Source organism: Centropristis striata, chromosome 10, assembly GCF_030273125.1.
Source record: "Centropristis striata isolate RG_2023a ecotype Rhode Island chromosome 10, C.striata_1.0, whole genome shotgun sequence".
NCBI lineage: Eukaryota > Metazoa > Chordata > Actinopteri > Perciformes > Serranidae > Centropristis > Centropristis striata.
Window position 1 is genome coordinate 13,159,171 of NC_081526.1, and position 22,547 is coordinate 13,181,717.

Consider the following 22,547-nt stretch of genomic DNA (forward strand, 5'->3'; position numbering starts at 1 on the left):
ATCAAACTGTAACAATGAGCTTAACAAACATTTTCTCTTTAGCAATACAAACAAAAATATCCACTTTTTAATCAACAATCAGCTACACATTTCAGTCCATCCGCATTAATGGGCCTGCCCTTTACAAAACAAATACTTTTTATGAATAACTGGACCAGTCAATGGTTTTAAGGCAAATAAATGCTTGTTTAGGCCTATATGACATTCAGACAAAAAAAGGACGGCCTTTCAGCTAGATTTTTTTGTAACTTAGGATCCATGGTAAAGAAGCATGGTGGTGAAGAAGGCATGGTCATACAACTGCTCTGCTTTCACGGACTTCTGGTGCTCCACTTGGCTGCCTGCAGTGCTGTTGTTCTCAGATGAATCACTGCAGATGAGTTGGCTGTGGAAGAGATCTGCTGCTTGGTCACACCCAAATGGAAGCTGTGGTTGATTGTTACCCTTTAAGGTAAAATCCTCACCTGGCACTGGAAATGAAACAAATAGCCAAAGGGCATATATATAATTAATTTGTATAGAAAAAGAGACACAAAATCAAACAAAAACACTGGATTGATTGTTTTGCACAACTATATAAAAGGGGACTCATTATAAGCAGCCAAATACTAAGAAGATAAGAGGCCTTTATGTGACTGCATATTAACGCACAAGAGACAGGATGGTTTTTTTGATAACCCTCATAAAAAGTTGATCAATAATTTCAAAGTACATTCCAGAGCCTTATGCAAGCCCACATGTTTTAACCTGCAGTTTTAGATAGGTCACATCCTGATCTGTAGTTGCCTTGACATAGTTACTGCTGTATGACACGGTGACCTAGTTCTGTCTCCAGTGGTATTTAAGCTACTGCACAGAGTAAAACTTAAATCTTTCAGACGTGTTGGCATGCCATAAGCCAAAACCCAACATAACGAGCATACATGGTTTAAATTAGAGAATTTTAGTCTTGAGCAATTGGCTTTAGTTTTATAAACCTTGCATTTATCCAAGAATCATTTTTACACATTTTGTAGGCCAGCAAAAAAATACCATATCATACCATAAGGACAGGACTTGACGGATGCATGAGTACGTCAAAAAAAAGTCCACCAGTCACATTTATAAAATGAATCAACATTTAATGATTTCACACAATCAAGTACAAAGCTAAACCTGCTCAGTACTAAGCATTAGATGTTCCAGATTGAATGACTATACACTCAAACTTTCTGCCATGTAGAACAAAATAAACACAAACCAACTGCAACATGAAAAAGTACTATAAAATACAGAATTTCCCTTACCGTTAGCTATAAAAGTTGAAAATAATGTACATTAAGTTATTGTTTAATTATTCAATACAGCTCAAGAAATAAGGCTTTTTGCAGATCCATGCAAACTTTCTTGAGCGGTACTGTTTATTCATAACTACTGATTGTAAAATGGCCAATTACCAATTTCAAAATCAAACAGGGTAATATTTTATAACATACATATGTGCAAGCCCTGCTAGTTGCCTAAAAAAACGTTACTAAGAGTAAACATTCACCATACTTTAGAATCTAGTAAGCACACAGCCAAAATTAACGAAAAGGAAAAACAGAGGAAAAACTCCAAGCCTATGGATTACTATGTCTTAGCACATGACATCTACAATCTACAAAAAGCTGCACAGTGAATCGTTTATACTTACTGAGCTACATTCATGTTGGGATATGCTTTGGCATAAGATCATTATTTCATACAAAACAGCTTCAGCTAATGTGTGCGAGCAGTTAGCATCAGGAGAATTTTTTTAGCTTATAATGTAATTTAGTTTTATATCGAAGAGTGCTCAGGCACTCATTTCTATAGAAATGGAATAATGATTGGAGCATTATTACTTTAAGTACACCCAATCAAATTTAATAAACTCAACTGGTGGGGAAACATCACTAAAGGAAACCATCCAGTCACTATTTTGATATTAAACTTCATGTGTATTTTCTTAAGAGCAAAGAAACATTTTCTGACCCATTTGTAATGAAGTTTACTCCCTAGTACGCAACAATGACTGATTGGAAAAGTGACCAAGACTTTTTTTTCCCCATAAATCCAACATGACCTACATTTGCACTGGTGAAATTACTGTGTGGAGGGAATGCCAATAAGTTTGCTTTGTGCAGGTTACTGCATTATAATTGTGCAAAACAAAACTCATCCATTTTTCATGAACCTAAAATTAAAGGACAACACAACAAATATCTGTAGAACCGGACGGATGCATTAATATAACCGTGTAACAAAGAAATCTCAGTACTCTTATCCACCCGAGTATAATTAAATACATGGAAAAGTAGAAATACAGCACACACACTGCTATACATCTTTCAATGTAGCTTACCACCTAATCAAAACAAATGTATTCCTTTAGGCATGTGTTGTGCAAAAAACATAGCCAGACAATACCAAAACTACACAAGATTAACAATTAGCATTTGCCTGCACACACACACACAAGCCCTCTACAGGTAGGCATAAGAGTTGGTGCAGCGACAAGGTGTCTGCATGGAAGCCACCGTGATGACCTCCAGCTCTTTAGTTGCAGGGCTCGACCTGCCCTGTCTCCCCTGGTCCTCGCACTGATCCATGGGCCCCGGCCCTTGTGGTGGTGCAAACCCATTCAGCCCAAATGCAAAGGGTCCTGGCCCACCTGAGGTTACAGTCGCTGCCAACTCCATGCTCATGCTTTCCATATGGGCCTCTCCAGCACCACCCAGTGGCCCATTCCCATTCAGCAATTCTGGTGGCATACCCAGACCTAAGAGAAGGAAGAAAAAAAAAATTACACTTGAAATAATATTTGAAAATAACCTTGTTGTTAAATTCAAACATGACAGAAACACGAGGCAACAATCAGGGTTCATACAGTTTTTTAAAGTGTAAAATCCACGCACATTTAAGGTACCTAAACCAAAAATGTTCAGACTCCAAGCTTTTATCGTTACATCTAAATAGTTGTCATAAATCCAAAAGTAACAATTTATTTTACGAATATAAAATATGTGATCATTTCATTTCAAGTTTTAAAACATTTTTGGTTTACATGAGTGATGTGTGTAGATTAAACACACTAGTTTATTTGAAGAATTAAGGAGTATTTTTTAATTCATGCATATTTCATGATATATATTCCTACTATTCCATATTTAAGAGGTAAACAATGTTACATTTTCCTTAAAAAACAACAAATAGACTCATACAAAAGTAACCTACTCAATTATCACCTCTGACCCACTAAAAGTTTATGGTACTTCCCATTTCTGCAGAGATCCTGTCCTCTGCCCTTATTATCTCTTTTATTTTCATTTTGCTGTTTGTGACATTCTGGTTGTCACCATTTGTGCACGGAGCAACGAAAATATCGGATACAGAACCAAAAGAATTAAAACATGTTGAGGCAAAACATATAGTAGGCAAAACATGTTCCGAAACCCAAGTAAATCTGATGTTTGCTTCCACTGTTTTTATGCCAGGGAGGAGGGGCCAAGTTTCAGTGTTGTGTTTACAAACAGTAAGCACCCATTCCTGAATATGAACGTTTTACTATTTACAATCAAAGCTCCAAATCTAAAAAAATCTCTTGCCCAAGTTTCTTCAAGTCCCAATTTAAGTAACAGATGCCTGACGCTAAAATAAGCAACAGTGGTGTAAAGTGGGGCTGTATGATTATAGCTACAGACTGGATTATTTACAGTGTACATATAGGGTACATTTTGTGCCAGTCTATCCTTTTTTTAATATGAAGACACATACAGATCCCACGTCGGGCAGTCTTGACAGTGTTAAAAACTACTGTGTATTTCTCTTAAGGTGCCATGTTTGGTAATTTTGTCCAGCATTACTGCATGTGCAGCAGTCTAAACTAAGAATAGATGTTCCAGTTGGAGCTTACTGATGCCATTTTTCCTTTCAAAAGACCTGGAAAAAAAATTGAAATCTATAAGTAACTTGAAACAGATTTGCTGAGCTTAGTGACCTACCGTTAGGTCTAGCCTTCTTCACTGTGTTTGCTTCCATGCCATCGAACGACCTCTTTCTGTTGGGCACGCCATTCAAGAAGCTGCGTCCCTGGATAGTGGGGCGAGCGTGGCCCCCATTCTGGGTCATGCCATTCAGAAAAGCCCCGTTATGGGACTGAGCCATGTTTTGTTGGAAGTTCTGGGCATTGGAGAGAATCTCAGCACACTCCTGGAATCCCTGGGCGTGGGCCAGGTCAGCAGCAGTCAGCCCACTGGCATTCCTCATACTGCACAACGAGAAAGAGGAGTGTTAGAGACACTCAATGTACGTTTGATTTACACAAAAAAACAAACAAAATAAGACACGCCCAAGCGCCCACACACAGGCACACACACATACACACTCATTAAGCATGTATTCACACACACACACACACACACACACACACACAGACAGACACAGATGTATAGAAATAGCCTGTGCTGCTCTATCCTCTCACATCCTCTTCGTCATCTCTCATGAGGATGACGACTGATCCTTTTGGATCATTTGCATCTTCCATTGAACTTAAATCTTGATAGTTTCCCAATAATTAAGGAAACATGTCTGCTGCAGAAGGACGTGATTAAGCCAAGTGTAGGTATGCACCCGTTTATTTTAATGAGAACCTGAAATAATCCGAAAAACTGGAAAGGATGACAAAGAAAATTTGATCAGATCATCCATTGAATCCAAAGAATAACTTCTTTAGTTGATGGAAAGAGCTTCATCTTGTCTGCAGGAGAAATGAGACATCAAGGAGGATTTTGCAGAAGGTGAAAGGCCGCCGTCATCTTGCATTTCCACTGTTGATACCACTCAAGTAGCTCGGCAAAACTGCATCCAAATTCAAGCCAATGATGTAGCCATGAACCAAATTTAAGCTACAAAAAAAAACCTGGAGTCGTGCGCATGTGCATGTAAGTAGTGTGTGCGTAAAGTGGAAAAAAGCTACATTATTTTTTTGAAAAGTGATGCATCAGCAAAGACAAGCAAGATCATAGAACTGCTCCGAGACAAGTACAAGCTGTCTTCCAAAAGGATGTCAGGAAACAAGTTCAATCTTCAGAGGAAACTCCACAAGATCCACTTCAACGAATCAAGGAAAAACTACAATCTTCAACCATAAGAAATCCAGACGTCTTCTCTTGGGCACATGAAGCTGTAAAGACCTCATCTTAATGATGTTTCAAGAAAGATGGAGAGAATATAAAATAAGAAAAAAATAGTTGCACTACTCTAAGAGGTCTTTGTACCACCATTCATAACTCTACAATCAGTAATTGCACTACATACAGTTGTGTTAATCAGATCCAGTTGCAGCAGGAACAAGAATTTTTTTCTGAGTTCATTAATGAATGAGCAAACAGTGTTGTGTCATAAGTTTCAAATTTTTGGCGTTCTAGTATGGAAGCAATTTCACTAGGAAAATAAAACCATGACAGACAACTAGTCTTAATAATGTGAGTAAGTAACAGTACTTTAATTAAGATTGGATTTGTTTTGCAAATGTATATCTGAATGTTGCTGCTGCAGTTATTTAGTGAATAAACTGCCAGATATAAACACATTAAATCTTCTGCTGTGGAATTATCGTGCAAACAACAAATGCCAGTCTTCCTCCACCCAATAGGGGCCTTTCAGCTTAATGATGAGAATTTCTCTCCTGTCCATTGGGCAATTACACAACAATACTGCACTTGTTCTGGACTAAATGTCATCAAATTGCAAAATGAGTTCTCTAAGCAGACAGGCACGTCTTTGTCAAAGAATTGGGACTCTGGCCCAAATCCAAGCTCACATTTACTATAAAAAATGCAATAGAAACAACTTTGAAAACTTTACCATCCACAGGCTATTTTATATAAACATATCAATGCACTTCCATACTTGCTGGCTGCTTTAGGAACTGTATAATTAAACACTTTGTTTATTCTTTTCTAATTAACTTTATATTGTTAAGTTCGAACCAAGTGATATTGACTTCCACACATTGTTTAAATGAATTTAAAGCACACTGCTGCTGTTTGGTCATTCATTTTGTTTAGAAATTGTTCTCTGCATTTTAATCTAAACAGTTGTGCAAAAAAGAAACATTTCAAGAGCTAGTGCACATGAAAAACATTTTATAAGAATTTAACATTGAAAAAACAAAACAAATTAAAATTACACAATAACTTGTTGCACATTACCCGTCCCCTTCAAAATTAACGCTTCCAAAGGATTATTCCAAAAAATTACATTTATATTAACAACCATTTTATGATTAGGTAGATAGATTGGTCTCACTCTAAGGAATATAAATCTAAATGTCATGATATTAAAACTGTTTCAAAACTTTTTTCCAATTTCATTTTAAATCATTTTATTTCAATGCTTGAGTAATCTTAAATAAATCACTGAAACATTACTGCAAGTAAAGTCAATTTTTAGAAATTCACTGTCATCTTATCCTTTAAGCAATAATAACATAACATCATCATTATCATCATCATCATCATCATCAATAATACTGTCAACTTAATTTACTACCTTTACCAGGAAGGTTATTTTCAGTACGGGTTGTTTTGTGAAAATATGGAGTATGAAAAAAACCTTATGGCTCAATTTTAATGAAAGTTGTTGGAAGGCTGTTGCATGGGCCACGAAAGAACCCATTAAATTTGGAGCAGATCCAGCAGATCAGGGTGCAGCTACACAAATTACTTTTTTGCTTTTGTTAACATTGCGCAGGCCTGGCCTTGGCTGAGTGTCATAGTTGTAATTCTTTCGATGTTAAATGCTGCTCAGAGTATTTGTCATACTTGCTGTCCAGTGGTTTAGTCTTCAGCCCCTGGAGCCACGTGTGCGGCCCTCTCATTTTTTTTCAAGCTTTAAAGACTTGACACTGAGGGTGGCTGTTAAACCTACCCTTTATTTAATTTTAGGGAGTATGATATCTTATTTTTAAGACAAACAATTCATAATAACTCCCACAAGTTTGCTTATCCCTTGTTGTAAAGGTGACCCAAAAAAAAGTGCTGTAGCATTACAACAGCAGATGTTATGAAACACTTTTTATGTTTTGGATCTATAAAAAGATAAACTAGACAGCCTGAAATAGGACAGAAATAGAGCACACAAATTCTGCCCAAATGAGATGGAAATAATAATTAACTTTTTTTTTTATTAACTCAACATTGCAAACTCTACTTAGATGACCCCTAACAATTGTAAAGCTAATAATCCCTTTACAATATCCTAACAGTATTCCTTTAGTGAGACCTGACATCTACAGTAAGCACCTATCCAAAACATGGATAACAGAGCACACTAATTAACCCAGGTTTGGTATGGAAATTTAAAAAAGGAAGCGTTAATTCTTTGTAAATGCCTGGTATGCTTTGCTTTTCGGTCCTAAGCACACAATATGCATCTTCTCTAACTATCGTCTAACCTTCCAGAGGCAGCCTATTATCATGCTACATGTTGACATGGGACTCACGTGATTAAACCTGTCCATATAAAGGGCTCCTATGGTTAGTTCACAAAATAAAAAACAAAATCATAAAATAAAAACAAAAATACTAGATACAGGAACAATCATGGATAATAAGCAAAGCATGCAGGTCTAAAACTTTAGTTTTGATTCATAAAAACCTAGCATTAAAACCAATCACCGCAAGAAATACCTCAACAGTTTGCCAGTGTGTAGATAGGAAGCGATAGTGAGAACACTCAATGCCACAACAGTGCGGCTATCCCAGGGAACGGGGCAGACTCAGCAGTGTCTATTCTTCCCCTTTCTAGGATTACTTGAAAAAACCAAGTCATTTCCAATTCAATGGCTGCAAAACATTAAGACGTACGGTTCTGTTTCAGTATAGAAAACTTTTTTTGAAACTTATTGTCACTTTCATAAAGGAAAAGGTGACAAAGATTAGATGTCAAAACAGACTATGATATTGTATAGGGTTAATACTGTGACATACAAAATAAAACATTTCTGTGTATGAAGTAAAATATTTGGTACAGTGAAATGACAGTGAATAACCATTGCAACAAGATGATTGTTAGCATTACACAGTTCAGTACATGATGGTATGCAAATCTAACCAATCTCACTCAGCTGCTCTTAGCCTCAGTCTCTGCACTACTCTCATCACCGGCAACCTCTAAACACATTCCTACCTACTGCTAGCTCTCTAATGGACCACCTTAACACTGTGAGGCTCATGACAAATAATACAAACCTCTTTTGGATGAAGAAACTTGTTAGAAATTAGAAAAGGGTTATTTCTTGAATTTTTTTTTATATCTAAGATGATTTTAATACATTTAAAAAAGGTGGGCATTGTTTAGATTTAAAAAATATTTAATATATGTTAGAGATTTGTACTTAAATTGCACAAGGTTAAGTAAAGATACTTTTGCCCCATCGAGATAAATGTTTTTTAATTATATTTTTAATGTTTAATTTAGGAAAATGTTCTTTAGTTAAAGCAGGGCTCAGCAATAAGGTTTGCCAGAGGCAGGTAAAATGCCTTGTCGGGCTAGTAAATATAGAAATTCTTAATTCATTTTTACCACTTGCTATGAAGTTTTCTTCTGGAGCTGATGATGGAAGTAGCTAAAACATGAGCTCCTTCACTTTCTTCTCATCTGTTAAGAGTCACAAATGAGCAGTACCAGTCAGACACTTGCTATGGGTAAGGACAAAGTTTATGAGCTGTAGCAAAACAGAGCAACAGGAGTTTACTCCAACTATTTATTGCCCAGTTTGCCACATGTCGGAGAGCAAGTTAGATAAATGGCAGCTGTTTTTCCACCATAAAAACAAACAAAACAATTTGTATAGGGGCCAGACAAAATTTACTTTGGGCAAGAACATCTCTCATTGCCCGACCAGGCAAGTGAAGAAAAAAAATTGTTGAACCCTGTAAATTATTTTTCTATAATTTTCAATTTAGACACAAAGGTCATGTATTGATTTTATTTTCAGCAAAATAATTTTGTCCAAATAGGAATAAATGTAGAGATGAAAGTTAATGACACCAGTTTCTTCATTACACGAATAATCTTGAAGATTTTTATTGAAACAAATGTCTGTAATGAATTAACGCAATAGTGACCGAGCCTATAGCAGAAATATGAAAGCCTTTTCATTTGCATATTTACGAAAAAAATTTGCATAATCTATGGTGACATTCCTGGGTAAAAATCACAAGTGGCGCAGTTAGTGAACATCACCCAGCAGAGGTTGCTCCACCAAGACTTGCTCTTCAGCTCACTGTGTGAGAAGCGATGTAATGGGTTTTTTTCTGGTCTCTGCTGGCATTGTGAGTAAACAGTAAGGATGGCCGAAAAAACTAAGAAAAGAGCCATGACTTCAGACGATGAAAGTTACAGAACAAGTTAAAGTGAGAAGCAAAATCACACCTGCAATTACCACTTATTGCCATAGGTGTCACCAAAGAGAGTGAAAAGGAGATCTCTTGAGATTGTAAGACTGTTCAAGGACTGTTCAGTCTGAAACAATTCATGTGTAGCTCTTGCTGTCCCAATGGAAAGTTCTTCTCACTTTGTAATTGGACAAAGATAAGCACCACATGAGGATGAGCACACTTCCACTTCTGCCTCACAAATACATTTATCCCTTCGTCATGAACCATCCAGTGCAGGCAAGGAAGGAGTGTGTGCAAGAAAATTCTTGTGTAAATATACAATAGCAGTACCAGTGTGAAGGACACAGGTGGTTGGGCCAAAAGAAGTAGAAAAATGTATCCAACGATGATGCTGCCAGTATTGAAAGAAATCCAAGTCCCAGTTGATCCCATATGCAGTTCTTCTTAACCAATGTTTTGTGAAAATCGAAAAAAGCCTCTTAGGGTGAAAGATTTAGTTAGAATGTTGGACAATAAAAGCATCCAAATATTTACAAGTGATCTGAGGTATCATGTCCTAACTCAACCTACAGTCCAACTTGAGTTGCTGTTGGGAGATCATTGATCATCTGTGGCCTCTAATTTTAATGGTGATAATATTCAGCATCAGCTCTTTTCTGCAGGAAATCGACAAACTGAGTGTGCTGAATCAGTGGAGGGAGCAGATGGCGAGAGGGGTGTCTAAACTGCAGTTCCGCTTAATGAATCAGAGATGGATCCATTTAGTGCGGTTTACCTTCACCTATTTGTTTCTTCCTCAACAAGCAAAAAGCTGACAATGGCAGTGCAAAGAAAAGCTGGAAGATTCACCGCTGCAAAGTGTTGTAGAATGTACTCCAAGCATACGGTGTATGAGTAACGACCAACGACTGCCTGCTTGTTTCCGCATGTGAAGGCACAGGGCCAGTTGTAGTCTGTGAGGTATATTCAAGAAGAACAGAAGATGCGAGGTGATGCAGAGTGCTTGATCAGAAGAAGAATGCACTTTATTCAAGAGTCCTGACAGAAGAAACTCGACATGTGAGTAGTTAGCAATGGAGATTTCCAGCAAGATAAAACTGTGATACGGGCAAGGATTCAAATGTTACTGACACAAAGTTCAGTGTCCATATCATCAATGTGTTGCACCACTGTTGAAAGTTATTTTTCCAGGCGTATTATATATTTTGATTAATATTTAGATGGCTTGGATGATGGGTAATTTACAGGAAAATACATACTGTACTTTACTGTGTATTGTTGATTTAATAAAATATTACAAGAAATAATAAAATGAAAAAATGGGTTTTAGGTGATAGGTAATTCTACAGCTCACTTTATACTCGGTCACCTTCTGGATTTTCTTTATTTGTATTGCACTTGTACTGTATGACTTTGATTATGTAAATTCAGAAATTTGTTCCCAATATTTTCATGTAATTAGTATTTCTTACACCATGCAAGCAATAAAATAACAATCCAAATTGAATATTTATTGACTGGATATTTTATTTAGTATAACGTTTCAATTTTAATTCAAATAATGTTTTTTCATATTTAAGTGCATGAGAATTATTTGGCCATTCTTTTTCTTTTTTTAAGCGAGACCTCATATTTATTTTTTGAATAAACTATAAGCGAGACATTTTAATGTTATTGGTAACAGACATTTGACACAAACTTAATTTTGAAGTTAGTCTAAAGTTACTTTGTCATGAGCCTCATTCCCACCCAGTGTGCCTCTATACATTTCTTTGTCATAAGTTAAAAAAATATTCTGACACAAAACTGAATTAAATGCATTATCTGTAATCTGCAGGGGAGGAAAAAAATCACATATCATTTTCATCATGAATATTACTCATCAGCTGATAACCAAATGCACATAACAAAACATCAACAACAAATTAAACATTTACCTGTCTACATGAAGACATTGATTTTAAATTTTTGAAACAGTCAAATCAACCAGGGGTTTCTTGAAAAATGGAGGTTCAATTTAGGGCAAATATCCTCGGATTACACTCTACTAATGACTGACTGACTAATAAAAAGCTGTCAGGATGCGCAATACATAACTGCATAAAATATATTTTCTGAAAGTTTCAAAAACTCTTAAAAGTCTGTTCGCAAATTCAAATGCCCTCTATCCTCCTTTAAGTGCCATTATATGTAGAGCCGATACTTCACTATAGATTCTCCAATTAACTTTAACCGCTGACATTATTTGCTGAGCTCAGATTGGTAGAACCATTTTACCTCGGGATAAAAAAACAAAAACAAACATAAAAACTAAACACAAAATTCTTAATTATAAACCCCTGGTTGTTTTGGGTCTCTGGGTGTCAATAGCATCAGAAAAAAAGACATACAGCTTGTTGCAAAAAATGAAACTGCGAGTAAAACACCATTTCAGCTGAGAAAGAAAACTTATTAAAATAGGTAAATCTTTGGTCAAAATATGCTGCAAAAAAATTACTGTCAGCTTCCTGAAATATTATAGATTTGGCCTTAAATGCAGACTTTCAAGCACATGTTACTCTAACCATAGAAAGCATGGTCTGATTTCTGAAACTATGAAAGGGTAGTAGTAAGTTTGCATATTTGTATAAAATATGGCAGTAGGTAAATCAAGTGCTCAGTTAACTGAGTTGACTGACGTACATGACCTTTGGAAAATAATTTATGTGTAAACATGTGCAAGGCAGCACAAAGAGAAACACAATCATTTTAAATCTCTTTGTCGCCCTTCAGGTCTCACAAGATCTAAATGTAAGAAACAAGAAAGGTTGGTTGTTTCTCTTCTGCCTTTGTTCATGCTTCAACTGTACCAACAATAACAGAATGTATTCTATAAATGGAAAAGCACAAAAGAGGCTGCCAACTATAAAAAGGTGTGGCTAAGCCCTACAACTGAGGTGGATTATTTATTCACTTCCTTAAATACTACAAAGAAACAGGATGGCCTGGGCTGGGTATATTCTGAATATAGAAAAGGTTATCTTATAATCCATTTTACTTTTTGTATCTTGTCAATACCAAGAGCATTTCTTGTTTCCTTTAAGTCGAATGGTACTAGTTTTAAAAAGTACCATGATAAAGACAAAAATAGTTTAATCAAAACTATTTGAAGTCTGATCTTCCAGTTCTTGTGCAGTCTCTTAAAAAGTTATGAATGCTTAATGCATTTTCATTCTATGCAACAGAATTATAGCCTTTTCATACTAACAGTAAAAGGACTTTAGATAAAAGAGGCTATGTGCATTTGGTCATCCAGTCAAGCTGTATATGTAAGACAATAACCAAAACAAATGTTAACAAAGAAAACCACACTCTAGATTTAACAAAGATCATGCAATATGGCCTACTAGACTAAAAACAGTTTATCAACCTTTACATTAAGTTGTCCTCTTTTACATGCAATAATTGTGCTGGAGTTACAAGGCTGTTAATTAACGTCAAAGCCAAGTGCTGGTCTAATAATCTACTTTTATTAAAATGGAGCTCTTCCATAAATCAGAAAGGTAGTAAAGTGTTTGTTGAATGTGAATGAAATGTACTTAGAAATAATTTCCTAAAAACCCAAAAGGTCTTAGCCAATATTATTACACAAAGAAGACAACTTAATGTGAATTGTTGCAATGATAAACAACAATTTCAAGGATTAATGTGTCACGTTTTCAAGGGAGCGCCACCAATTCTATTAATACTATTATACAACGCATCTCATGCTCAAACTGTTGTAAGGAACGGTTACATTTTTTTCTCTTAACATTAATAGGATTTTAAGCTAAGTAAACGTCTGATTTTAAATGAAAATGCTTTGCTCTTTAAAAACAACTGCAGACAATTATTTATTAAAAGCCACTGCAGGAAGAGATATAAATGTTTCACGCAATTCACTGGTGTACTATTTCAACACCAGAATTTAACAACCATTAACGGGACAAGGTTGTGTTTTATTCTAAGGATCTTTAAAACAAGAATAATTTTGCACATTTCACTTTAAAATTGTGCTACAATTTTACAAATGTGTCCAGCATTGTTGAAAAATATGCATATAATGCAGGCAAAAGTGATTTAGTGTTAAGTAAGCATTTAATAGAGCAGCTTCCTTCTGGCTGTGTATGTGTAGAACACTCATAGTATCAAAACTGTTTCCAAATAAGCTAAAAGTTCTTATTTTCACAAATGGAACATTTAATTAAAAGTAAGGTTGAGACCTAACTAAGGTAAATGTAATTTGTAGATCCTCTGACTTATCCTTATTTGCAGCACTCTAGACGTATTTAAATCTAGCATTTAAAGTGCATCACTGCTTCAATTTGATTTTAGTGGCAATCCCTTGCAAAGGTGTAACTGAGATGTTGGATAGTACAGAGGAAAAGAAATGAAGACACAGATCTGATCACAGGACTTACTCAGCTTTCGCTCCCTGAATCAAGAGAGCGTTGATACACTCCAGACTGCCCGCACGAGCAGCCTTGTGGATGGGCGACTCGCCCACATAGTCCTGAGTGATGACAAAAGGCTGGAGTTATGCACAAAAACAGCATGACTGTATTGTGCACAAGGACAGACATACGTTTCAGGTACTAAATATATAAAAGTATGTTTCTAATCAAGACACAATCCTTGGCTGCCTCTCTTTCCAAGGTTAAAATAAACAGACGTCAACAGGGCGTAACTCTGCAGGGCAGGGCCTGAACTTTTCAACCAGCTTTCACCACCGCCCACGCACACATTAACAGTTACACATTAGGAGTGCAGATGGAAGAGGGGGAAAAAAATACACCAGAAGGCTGTCTCTAACCACAAAGTAATGTGGGCCGAGCTAAAATGCTGAGCTATTCTGCTGCTCAACACCAGCCATGTCAAAATATTAGGAAACCAAGAGAGAAAAGGTCACAAATCATAGTTTTAGTGTTTATTTCAACATATGCTGAGCCGATTCAAAGCCAATTGATAGAAATGTGTTTCATGATGACGACAATGGTTATGTAATCGTGACCTACTAATCTGATTTCTTTCAGCAGATCAGCGGAGCATGAAAAATAGCCCCAGTGCATGAGTCTGCATTAAAATACATGGAGAGGAAACAACGTCATGAATAAAATGCAGTCTGAGAGAAAATGCAGAAAATGTGATTACCATAATCTAAATATAAAATCAGGTCACGGTAAATAGCAACAGTAGAGTGCGAGGATTGTGACCCCACTTAAAAGTGATCCTCCTAGATGGGATCAGTCTAAGCTCAACCTCTCGCACTGTGCTGCTCATTTCTCTCAGGCTTGTTATATGTTGAGTCACATTTAGTCTACAGTCCCTTTGTAACATGCCATTTTCCTTGTAGCATTGTCAGTATACTTTATGAAAGATCATGTTTACATACATCTCTCTGGGAAATGACCATAATAGTAATACCCTGATCATCACAAAACCTTTATGGACCAAAAAAACAGCAGTCGACGGCTCCTCTCTCTCTGTTGCAGGACGGAGAGATACAAAAGATCCTGTGCTCCTACAGCCATCAGGCTGTCTAATTCTTTCAGAGATTCTACCAGACTAATGGAATTTCCCCTCGGGGATAAATAAAGTAATTTTGATTGTTTGATTGATTTTGATAAGGAAAATATTTGTCACCTTACTTGAAAAGTTGGGTGACTTTATATAGTGCCAAACTAAACCGTTTAATTCCTGTGGTGTACATGGGCAGACATGTGTTCAGTGTGAATCTGAGGTCATACCTGTCTGTTAATGTCTGCACCAGCTTGGAGTAGCCATAACAAGCACTCAGGGTGGCCCCCAAAAGCAGCAATGTGAGTGGGCGTCTGTGCAAACCTGGAGGTCACTGCATTCACACCACAGCCCACCTGAACCAGACGCATCACACACTCCAGCTGTGAAGACACAAGGGCAATGCATGGGATGTCAGACTGATTATAAAAGGTATGGAGTGATTTATTCATCCATTGCTTTTCCAGGAAGACATTGGGCAAGTACAGACAGGTGTAATATAGTGGCTGGTTAGGAGGCAAAAATTCAACATTATTGTACAGTCTGACTCAGTCTGAGTTTTCATAACTCTTGGCGCTGGCATGTGCAAACAGTAGCCCCGCCTTCCAAAGGCGTAGTGTGTGTAAAACAAATCTTTGTACGTGTGTGATTGTTTAGGTGCAGCCAGGGCAGTTAAGTCTAAGAGTTGAACTTGCAAGTTGCCACAGGCTTTCAATGCAACGTTTTCGAAAAAGATTTCAGAGGTGAAAAATATAACCACAGCAAAAGTAGTTATGTTAAGATATCAATTGTTTTATACAATTTAAAAACCAACAGTCCACCTTAAAATCGTTTCCTCCCTTGTTGTGCTATAAAAGTAATGTATCTTGTGGTAAACAGCGTCATGTAGGAACTATTTTGTTTCACAAAAGGTTTGTGGATTATCTTAACAGGGTCACGATGGCTGTAAATAGACATTACTGCTTAGTTTTTTCAAATGTATTTTGGGCGCTTTGAGCACCACAAGCTGAGTGCCATCTAGTTCTATTATTTTCGAGATTTAGCGGACATCTCTACAGGCGAGATTCAAAACATTTGGCAACTCAAGTCAAAATAATCTAGACTGATTGATTGATAAAATCGCTACAGGAAAGAGGAACAATATGTATATTTGGTTTTTGTGTGAATTGTCCCTTTAAAGTTAACCGCAAAATGTTCAATGATGTCAGTAAAGTTAACGAACGTCCGTTAACTTTGTCCAGGAGATTTTGGTTCAAATGTGTCAACTTCCTATGCATTTATTTCTGTCTCTGTTTAGCATCTTTCAGCCTCGACACAAACTTGGCTATCAGTCAGATTTTTCTTTTTAATTAACAAAGTATAAAGCTGCCAGGAACCCCAAATACAAACAAAAGACAAAGGTGTCTATGGAAATGTACTTTTTTCCCATTTATACACACAGAAACCGCAGAAAAAAATAAACAAATAATAAAACTACAAAACAGTCTATTTGCATGTAAATTCAAAATAGTAATAGTTTTCATTGAAGAAAGAAAATTCACATTTTATAAATGTTCTAGAAACACCAATGGTACACCGTGTGAAAGCTCCTATGATTGCACTTTCAACTGGCTTTCTCAGCTTGTCTACATATCATATATAAATGAAGTTATTACTGTAAATAAAACGTGTATTTTCAATAAATAGATGGACTCCAGAGGGTTAAACTAGCGAACGTTATTTTTTCTTAATACGTTCCAGTTTCTATGTCAACGTCTCTTAACGGCCATTAAGTTAATGTTAATACAGTTACCGCTCGACGTAAACTCGCAAAATCTTAACGTTACATATGTTCAAAGCGTATATTTTTCCTAAAATGTGTAATGAATATAGATAGCTTACAAAGAAAAACCCCGTAAGCTAGGGAACAGTATCAATCAAAGGTTTATGGTCCATTGTCTGCCTCCAGTTAACGATGGCTGCTGCTTTTTAGTCCCATCAGCTTACAGTTAAGGCAAACATGAGGAAATGGCCGAGACGAGGCTAATGCCGGAGACCGTTGGCGCTCATATTCTGGACACCAAAAAATGTTAATTTAGCAGAACCGTGTGCGTCAGTTAAAACACCCAGCTTAGCGAGCTACCTTTCCGAAATGAGCGGCCCAGTGTATGGGCGTCCAGCCGTAGAAGGTGTCCTCCACCGTCAGGTCAGCCGGGTTTGAGGTGCACTGAAGGAGGGAGCACAAGGCACCGACATCTCCATCCCTGCATGCCCGATGGAGAGGGAAGCGGCTGTTTAAGACCTCCTCGCTCGAGAATCCAGACTCCAAACCCACCGACATGGTAGCAAAAATGATAAATATTAGCTAGCTACTAAAAAACAGACAACAAAAAGACTATCTATTGTTTAGTTCTGGTCGCTGGCGGGGTGCATGTGTATAAGGACACGCGCCACCCTGGCTGCTGTGTCTTTCTGCCTGACAACACAAAGCAGACAGGGCAGAGCACGCGCCGGAGTGAAACTTGAGAAACCCTGAGTGAGCTGCAAACTGCGCACTGGATTTCTCCTTCCTCACTTTTGTTCATCCACAGGAACGGTTGTAGGAGCATTGTCGCCACCTTCTGGACAGCAGTGTAAGTACGAATGGCCTTTTTGTGTGTGATTATATATGGTTTTATGGCCACCAGGGGTCAGAACAACTCCAAAAACAAGAATCAAGGCAGCACAGACAAGCTGCCCCAGAAAACTCAAAACTCAAATTGTCGCTTTTTTGATGGGAATATGAACTACTTGCGTCAATGTACCATATAACAGTAAATTCATTATCTATAGTTAAAATGAGCGCTACTTTTACAAAATTAAAACACTGCTTACATAAATACAAATAATCTAATAATATATTTAGAATATACATATACAATATACATATATTTTAATGCCTGGTACAACTGAAGGTACATTTGTTTGGACAAATATAATGATATCCAAAAAATAGCTCATAAGAGTTTAATTTAAGAGCTGATATCTAGCCATTTTCCATTGTTTTCTTGATAATGATTTTGGTTATTATCAAAGAAAACCATGGAAAATGTCAAATGTTTTCCATGACTGTATATAATAATCTGAGTAGGTCCATTCTGCATAACAAGTACTTTTGATAGCCTACTTAAAGTATATTTTGATACTGGTATTTTTGTACTTTTACTTAAGTACTTTTACTTTTACTTGGAGTCGAGTCATTTCACATTGTGGCATTAGTACATTAACTTAAGTAAAGGATCTGACTAATTATTCTTCCACCACTGCATGAATGTACATGCATATGCATATACGGTATGTGTATGTATATATGCATATCATTCACAATAAATACACAGGACCAATCATCCACTACTTGTATATACTGTTTATTTTGTCACTATTTGTACTAATATGTTGTAATGTATTAGTATTTATACTAATATGTAATGTTTATCTTTTTGCTATTTAAGTATATATGAGAGCATTGTAAAACTGGAGTTAAATTCCCTGTATGTTGCTCACATACAGTGGTCAATAAAGTCACTTCTGTTTGTAAACTACTGAAATGTGCTGACATAATAAGGACTCACTGGCAAATAAGGTTCACATTTCATCAAGTGGCTTACTGTAAAACACAATCACATGCCCATATCTATATCTGAAATATGACACTTTAATTATTCCTCCTGTCAAAATCCTATTTCCATGCAAACATAAATTCTGGTTTCAACCAAAGCTTATATGGTGTTTCTGTAATCTAATGTTGATCAATCAAGTGCATATTTTCGTAAAGTAATACATTCCAGTTACTTTGAAAGTTAAGCTATCATTTAAATTATTTTTATGAAAGCTTAAACACTAACAGTGAGTCGTGAAGCACTATTTCTGAAATCAATAACATTATTATATGGAGCTCATGCAAGAACATTTTCATATTCTTATCCTTAGAATTTATAATCTACAGTAGTGTTCAATATAATAGGAGTCCAATGTGACTACCCAGATTAATCCAGGTTTTTATTATATTTTTTATTGCTACATGGCAAACAAGGTACCAGTAGGTGCAGTAGATTCTCAGAAAACCAACAAGACCCAGCATTCATGATATGCACGCTCTTAAGGCTGTGCAATTGGGCAATTAGTTGAAAGGGGTGTGTTCAAAAATATATCAGTGTCTGCCATTGACTTTACAAACACAAAACTATTTTGTACAAACTTTTTTGTTTTTCTAGGATTTAGCAATCCTGTGATCACTTAACTAATATTTAGTTGTATGACCACAGTTTTTTATAACTGCTTCACATCTGTGTGACATGGAGTCAACCAACTTGTGGCACCTTTCAGCTGTTATTCCACTCCAAGATTCTTTAACAACGTTCTACAATTCATTTACATTTCTTGGTTTTGCTTAAGAAACAGCATTTTTGATGTCACCCCACAAGTTTTCAATTGGATTAAGGTCCGGGGATTGGGCTGGCCACTCCATAACATCAATGTTGTCGGTTTGGAACCAAGATTTTGCTGGTTTACTTGTGTGTTTGGGGTCATTGTCTTGTTGAAACACCCATTTCAAGGGCATGTCCTCTTCAGCATAAGGCAACATGACCTCTTCAAGTATTTTGACATATGCAAACTGGTATGTGATAAATAGGCCCAACACCATAGTAGGAGAAACATGCCCATATCATGATGCTTCACTGTCTTCACTGTGTACTGTGGCTTGAATTCAGAGTTTGTGGCTCATCTCACAAACTGTGTGCGGCCCTTGGACCCAAAAAGAACAATTTTACTCTCATCAGTCCACAAAATGTTCCTCCATTTCTCTTTAGGCCAGTTGATGTGTTATTTGGCAAATTGTAACCTCTTCTGCACATGCCTTTTTTTTAACAGAGGGACTTTGTGGGGGATTCTTGTAAATAGATTAGCTTCACACAGACGTCTTCTAACTGTCACAGCACTTACAGGTAACTCCAGACTGTCTTTGATCATCCTGGAGCTGATCATTGGCTGAGCCTTTGTCATTCTGGTTATTCTTCCATCCATTTTGATGGTTGTCTTCCGTTTTCTGCCACGTGTCTCTGGTTTTGCTCTCCATTTTAAAGCATTGGAGATCATTTTAGCTGAACAGCCTATAATTGTCTGCACCTCTCCAATCAACTTTCTAATCAAAGTACGCTGTTCTTCTGAACAATGTCAACAAGTGCTGGCTTCATCCTTAAAGAGAGGCCACTTGATTCACACCTGTTTTTTCACAAAATTGATGACCTCACTGATTGAATGCCACACTGCTATTTTTTTTAACACACTCCTCTCAACTAATTGCCCAGTTGCACAGCGTTAAGAGCGTACATATCACGAATGCTGGGTCTTATTGGTTTTCTGAGAATCTACTGCACCTACTCGTACCTTGTTTGCCATGTAGCAATGAAAAATATACGAAAAACCTGGACTAATCTGGTTAGTCACATTGTATCTAAAAGAAAATTCAAAATACAAGGAAATTGGTGAATCAGCAAGTTTTCTCAAATCACTTGTACAAGCACTTAAAACAAATTTGTTTGTAAGAGCACTTTTGCATGAAGCCCATTATTTTACACCTTGTCCTGCATGTTTTGGGATTTGTGCGTAGAGTTACTATGAGAACATTACAGAATATGAAGCATGCTTTTACAAAATGTCTAATCATTTTAAATAAACTGTACAAAAAAACCTGTCACAGCCAAAGGGTTGTCTAATAGCAACATTACAAGGAAATATTGAGGCATGACGACTGCTGTTCACAGTCAAATAGAGTGTGGAGCACAAATAAAAATTGTTGCTTGAGTGCCTGAAGAGCACCACAATTTACTCACAAAGATTCCCTCTTGCAGTGAACTCATCCACTGATACAGGGGGAAATTAAAATTAAGCCAACTAAATCTCATTTATTAGTGTTGTGTTTCTTTTTTTATACCACAAGGTGGAAGTATACAACAAGAAACCACAAGCAAACTCTGACCAGTGTAGAAAGGGAAGAGATTATTTAGGTGGTAATACCCACTTGGTCTACCTTTAAAATGAATAAAAAATAGTCCAAAAAGCTATTATTATTTTTATCATTGTTATTTTTAAGTGAGATTTACTCTTTGTACACAAATCTATTGACAGTACCTGACAATCCATTTTGGTAGCCAAAATTATTTTCACAGTGAAGTGTTATTTCTGTACACTAGAGGGAGATATTTACTGTACTTGATCTCCATAGCTGTATGACGTAGTGTGATTTCCCTCTAAAGCCACAAGAAGTCAATTATGGATCCATACCAATCAATATCCACTGTAGGTCATTATTGTTTATTGTTTCATCTACAGAGCAATTTCACTTATTTTCTTTCTTCTTCCTTACATTTGACCAGATTGTTTTATAGACACAGTTTGGTTTTTGTGTGGACCCCAGGAGACTATTTTGTGGAAGCAAAAGGGGATCCAAATAAAGAATATTTACAGTCTTAGATTTAGTTCTGACATACTATATAAAGCCATGACGTCTGTATTTTCCTGGTTTCAGTGTGCTGATTAATTGGTTGGCTAATTGTTTGGCTACGTGGAGAAAGAAAGCAGACACAGTTTCCCTGGTTGTCCTGTTTTGTTACTCCACTGTGCCAACCATCCACCCATTCATTTTTCTGAACCAGCTTATCCTGTGCTCTGGAGTCTGTCACAGTATGAACTGGGCGAGCTCCAGAGCTATTCTATGTTATGAGAAAGGCTCTGGAACGAAGAGAATGTTAATGAACCTCAGTGAAGTGCGTCACACTGATATAACTGTGATGATGTCATGCTCCACTTCATTGGCCAACCATTTAGTGTGGTCTGTGGAGGCACTTCATTACCCAGTTCTTCCAAGTCACCTCCTTCACCCCTCTCCAACAAAATGATGTGTAGGTCAGCATTTATGGCTTTGGACTTTCAATCCCAATCATATGAACCAATATGAACTCATGTGTCTAACACACACACATGCACAAACACACTTTAATGAATATGTATAAAAATCATCATCCAAATATAGAACACAGTATGTCATTTATTTCCAGAGAGAGGAACATTTTCCACTCATATTGTATTAAAGGGGAAATTCGATATTTTCAACCTTGGTCCTATTTTCCTGCATTTTTCTGACCAACGGGTTAACAATTTCTGAAATTGTCCAGTATTGAGCGAGAGCAGTCACAGCTGTGAAATGAGTTGCAATATAATAATCATTATAGGGCAATTGTGCACCATCAGTGTACATCTACTAAAAGTTCTTGTTCTTGACGGATCAGATTGTTATTATATTATTAATATTCCAAAATAAAAAAATGCACTGAATTTCGTAGGAATTAAATGAAACAAATGCACTGAAATTCATAGTTAACTCACAAAATTTTGTCTCTTTATGTTGCATACAGAGGGTGAACACATTAAGGGCAGACAGGAGGGTGGTGGATGGCACAAACCCAGGAGACCAGTGTTCGTGTTTGTTGGAAGTCCAGGTTGAAAAAGTTCCCCTTTAAAAATGTGTTCGATGTACAACAGGCTATGATTATTTAACTGGATATTAGTATTACAGTCCATTAAAAC

General features: G+C 36.7%; 1 protein-coding gene across 1 annotated transcript; it reads right to left on the reverse strand.

Moving 5' to 3' along the window:
- Window positions 1–78: 78 nt before the first annotated feature.
- ankrd10b (ankyrin repeat domain 10b) lies at window positions 79–17,390 on the reverse strand. The gene is made up of 6 exons (XM_059342221.1): window positions 17,065–17,390; window positions 15,173–15,325; window positions 13,847–13,938; window positions 4,005–4,270; window positions 2,675–2,782; window positions 79–470 (listed from the first exon to the last, which is right to left on the reverse strand). Exons 1-6 carry the CDS (start codon window positions 17,260–17,262, stop codon window positions 250–252), a joined length of 1,038 nt encoding a protein of 345 aa, XP_059198204.1. The 5' UTR covers window positions 17,263–17,390; the 3' UTR covers window positions 79–249.
- Window positions 17,391–22,547: the final 5,157 nt, after the last annotated feature.

Excerpts from the sequence above, each read along its gene's own strand:
- ankrd10b (XM_059342221.1), bottom strand. The coding sequence starts at position 17,262 with ATGTCGGTGGGTTTGGAGTCTGGATTCTCGAGCGAGGAGGTCTTAAAC. Across the intron at positions 15,326-17,064 it reads GGGCCGCTCATTTCGGAAAG|CTGGAGTGTGTGATGCGTCT; the intron begins GTAGCTCGCTAA and ends GTGTCTTCACAG. Across the intron at positions 2,783-4,004 it reads GAAGAAGGCTAGACCTAACG|GTCTGGGTATGCCACCAGAA; the intron begins GTAGGTCACTAA and ends TCCTTCTCTTAG.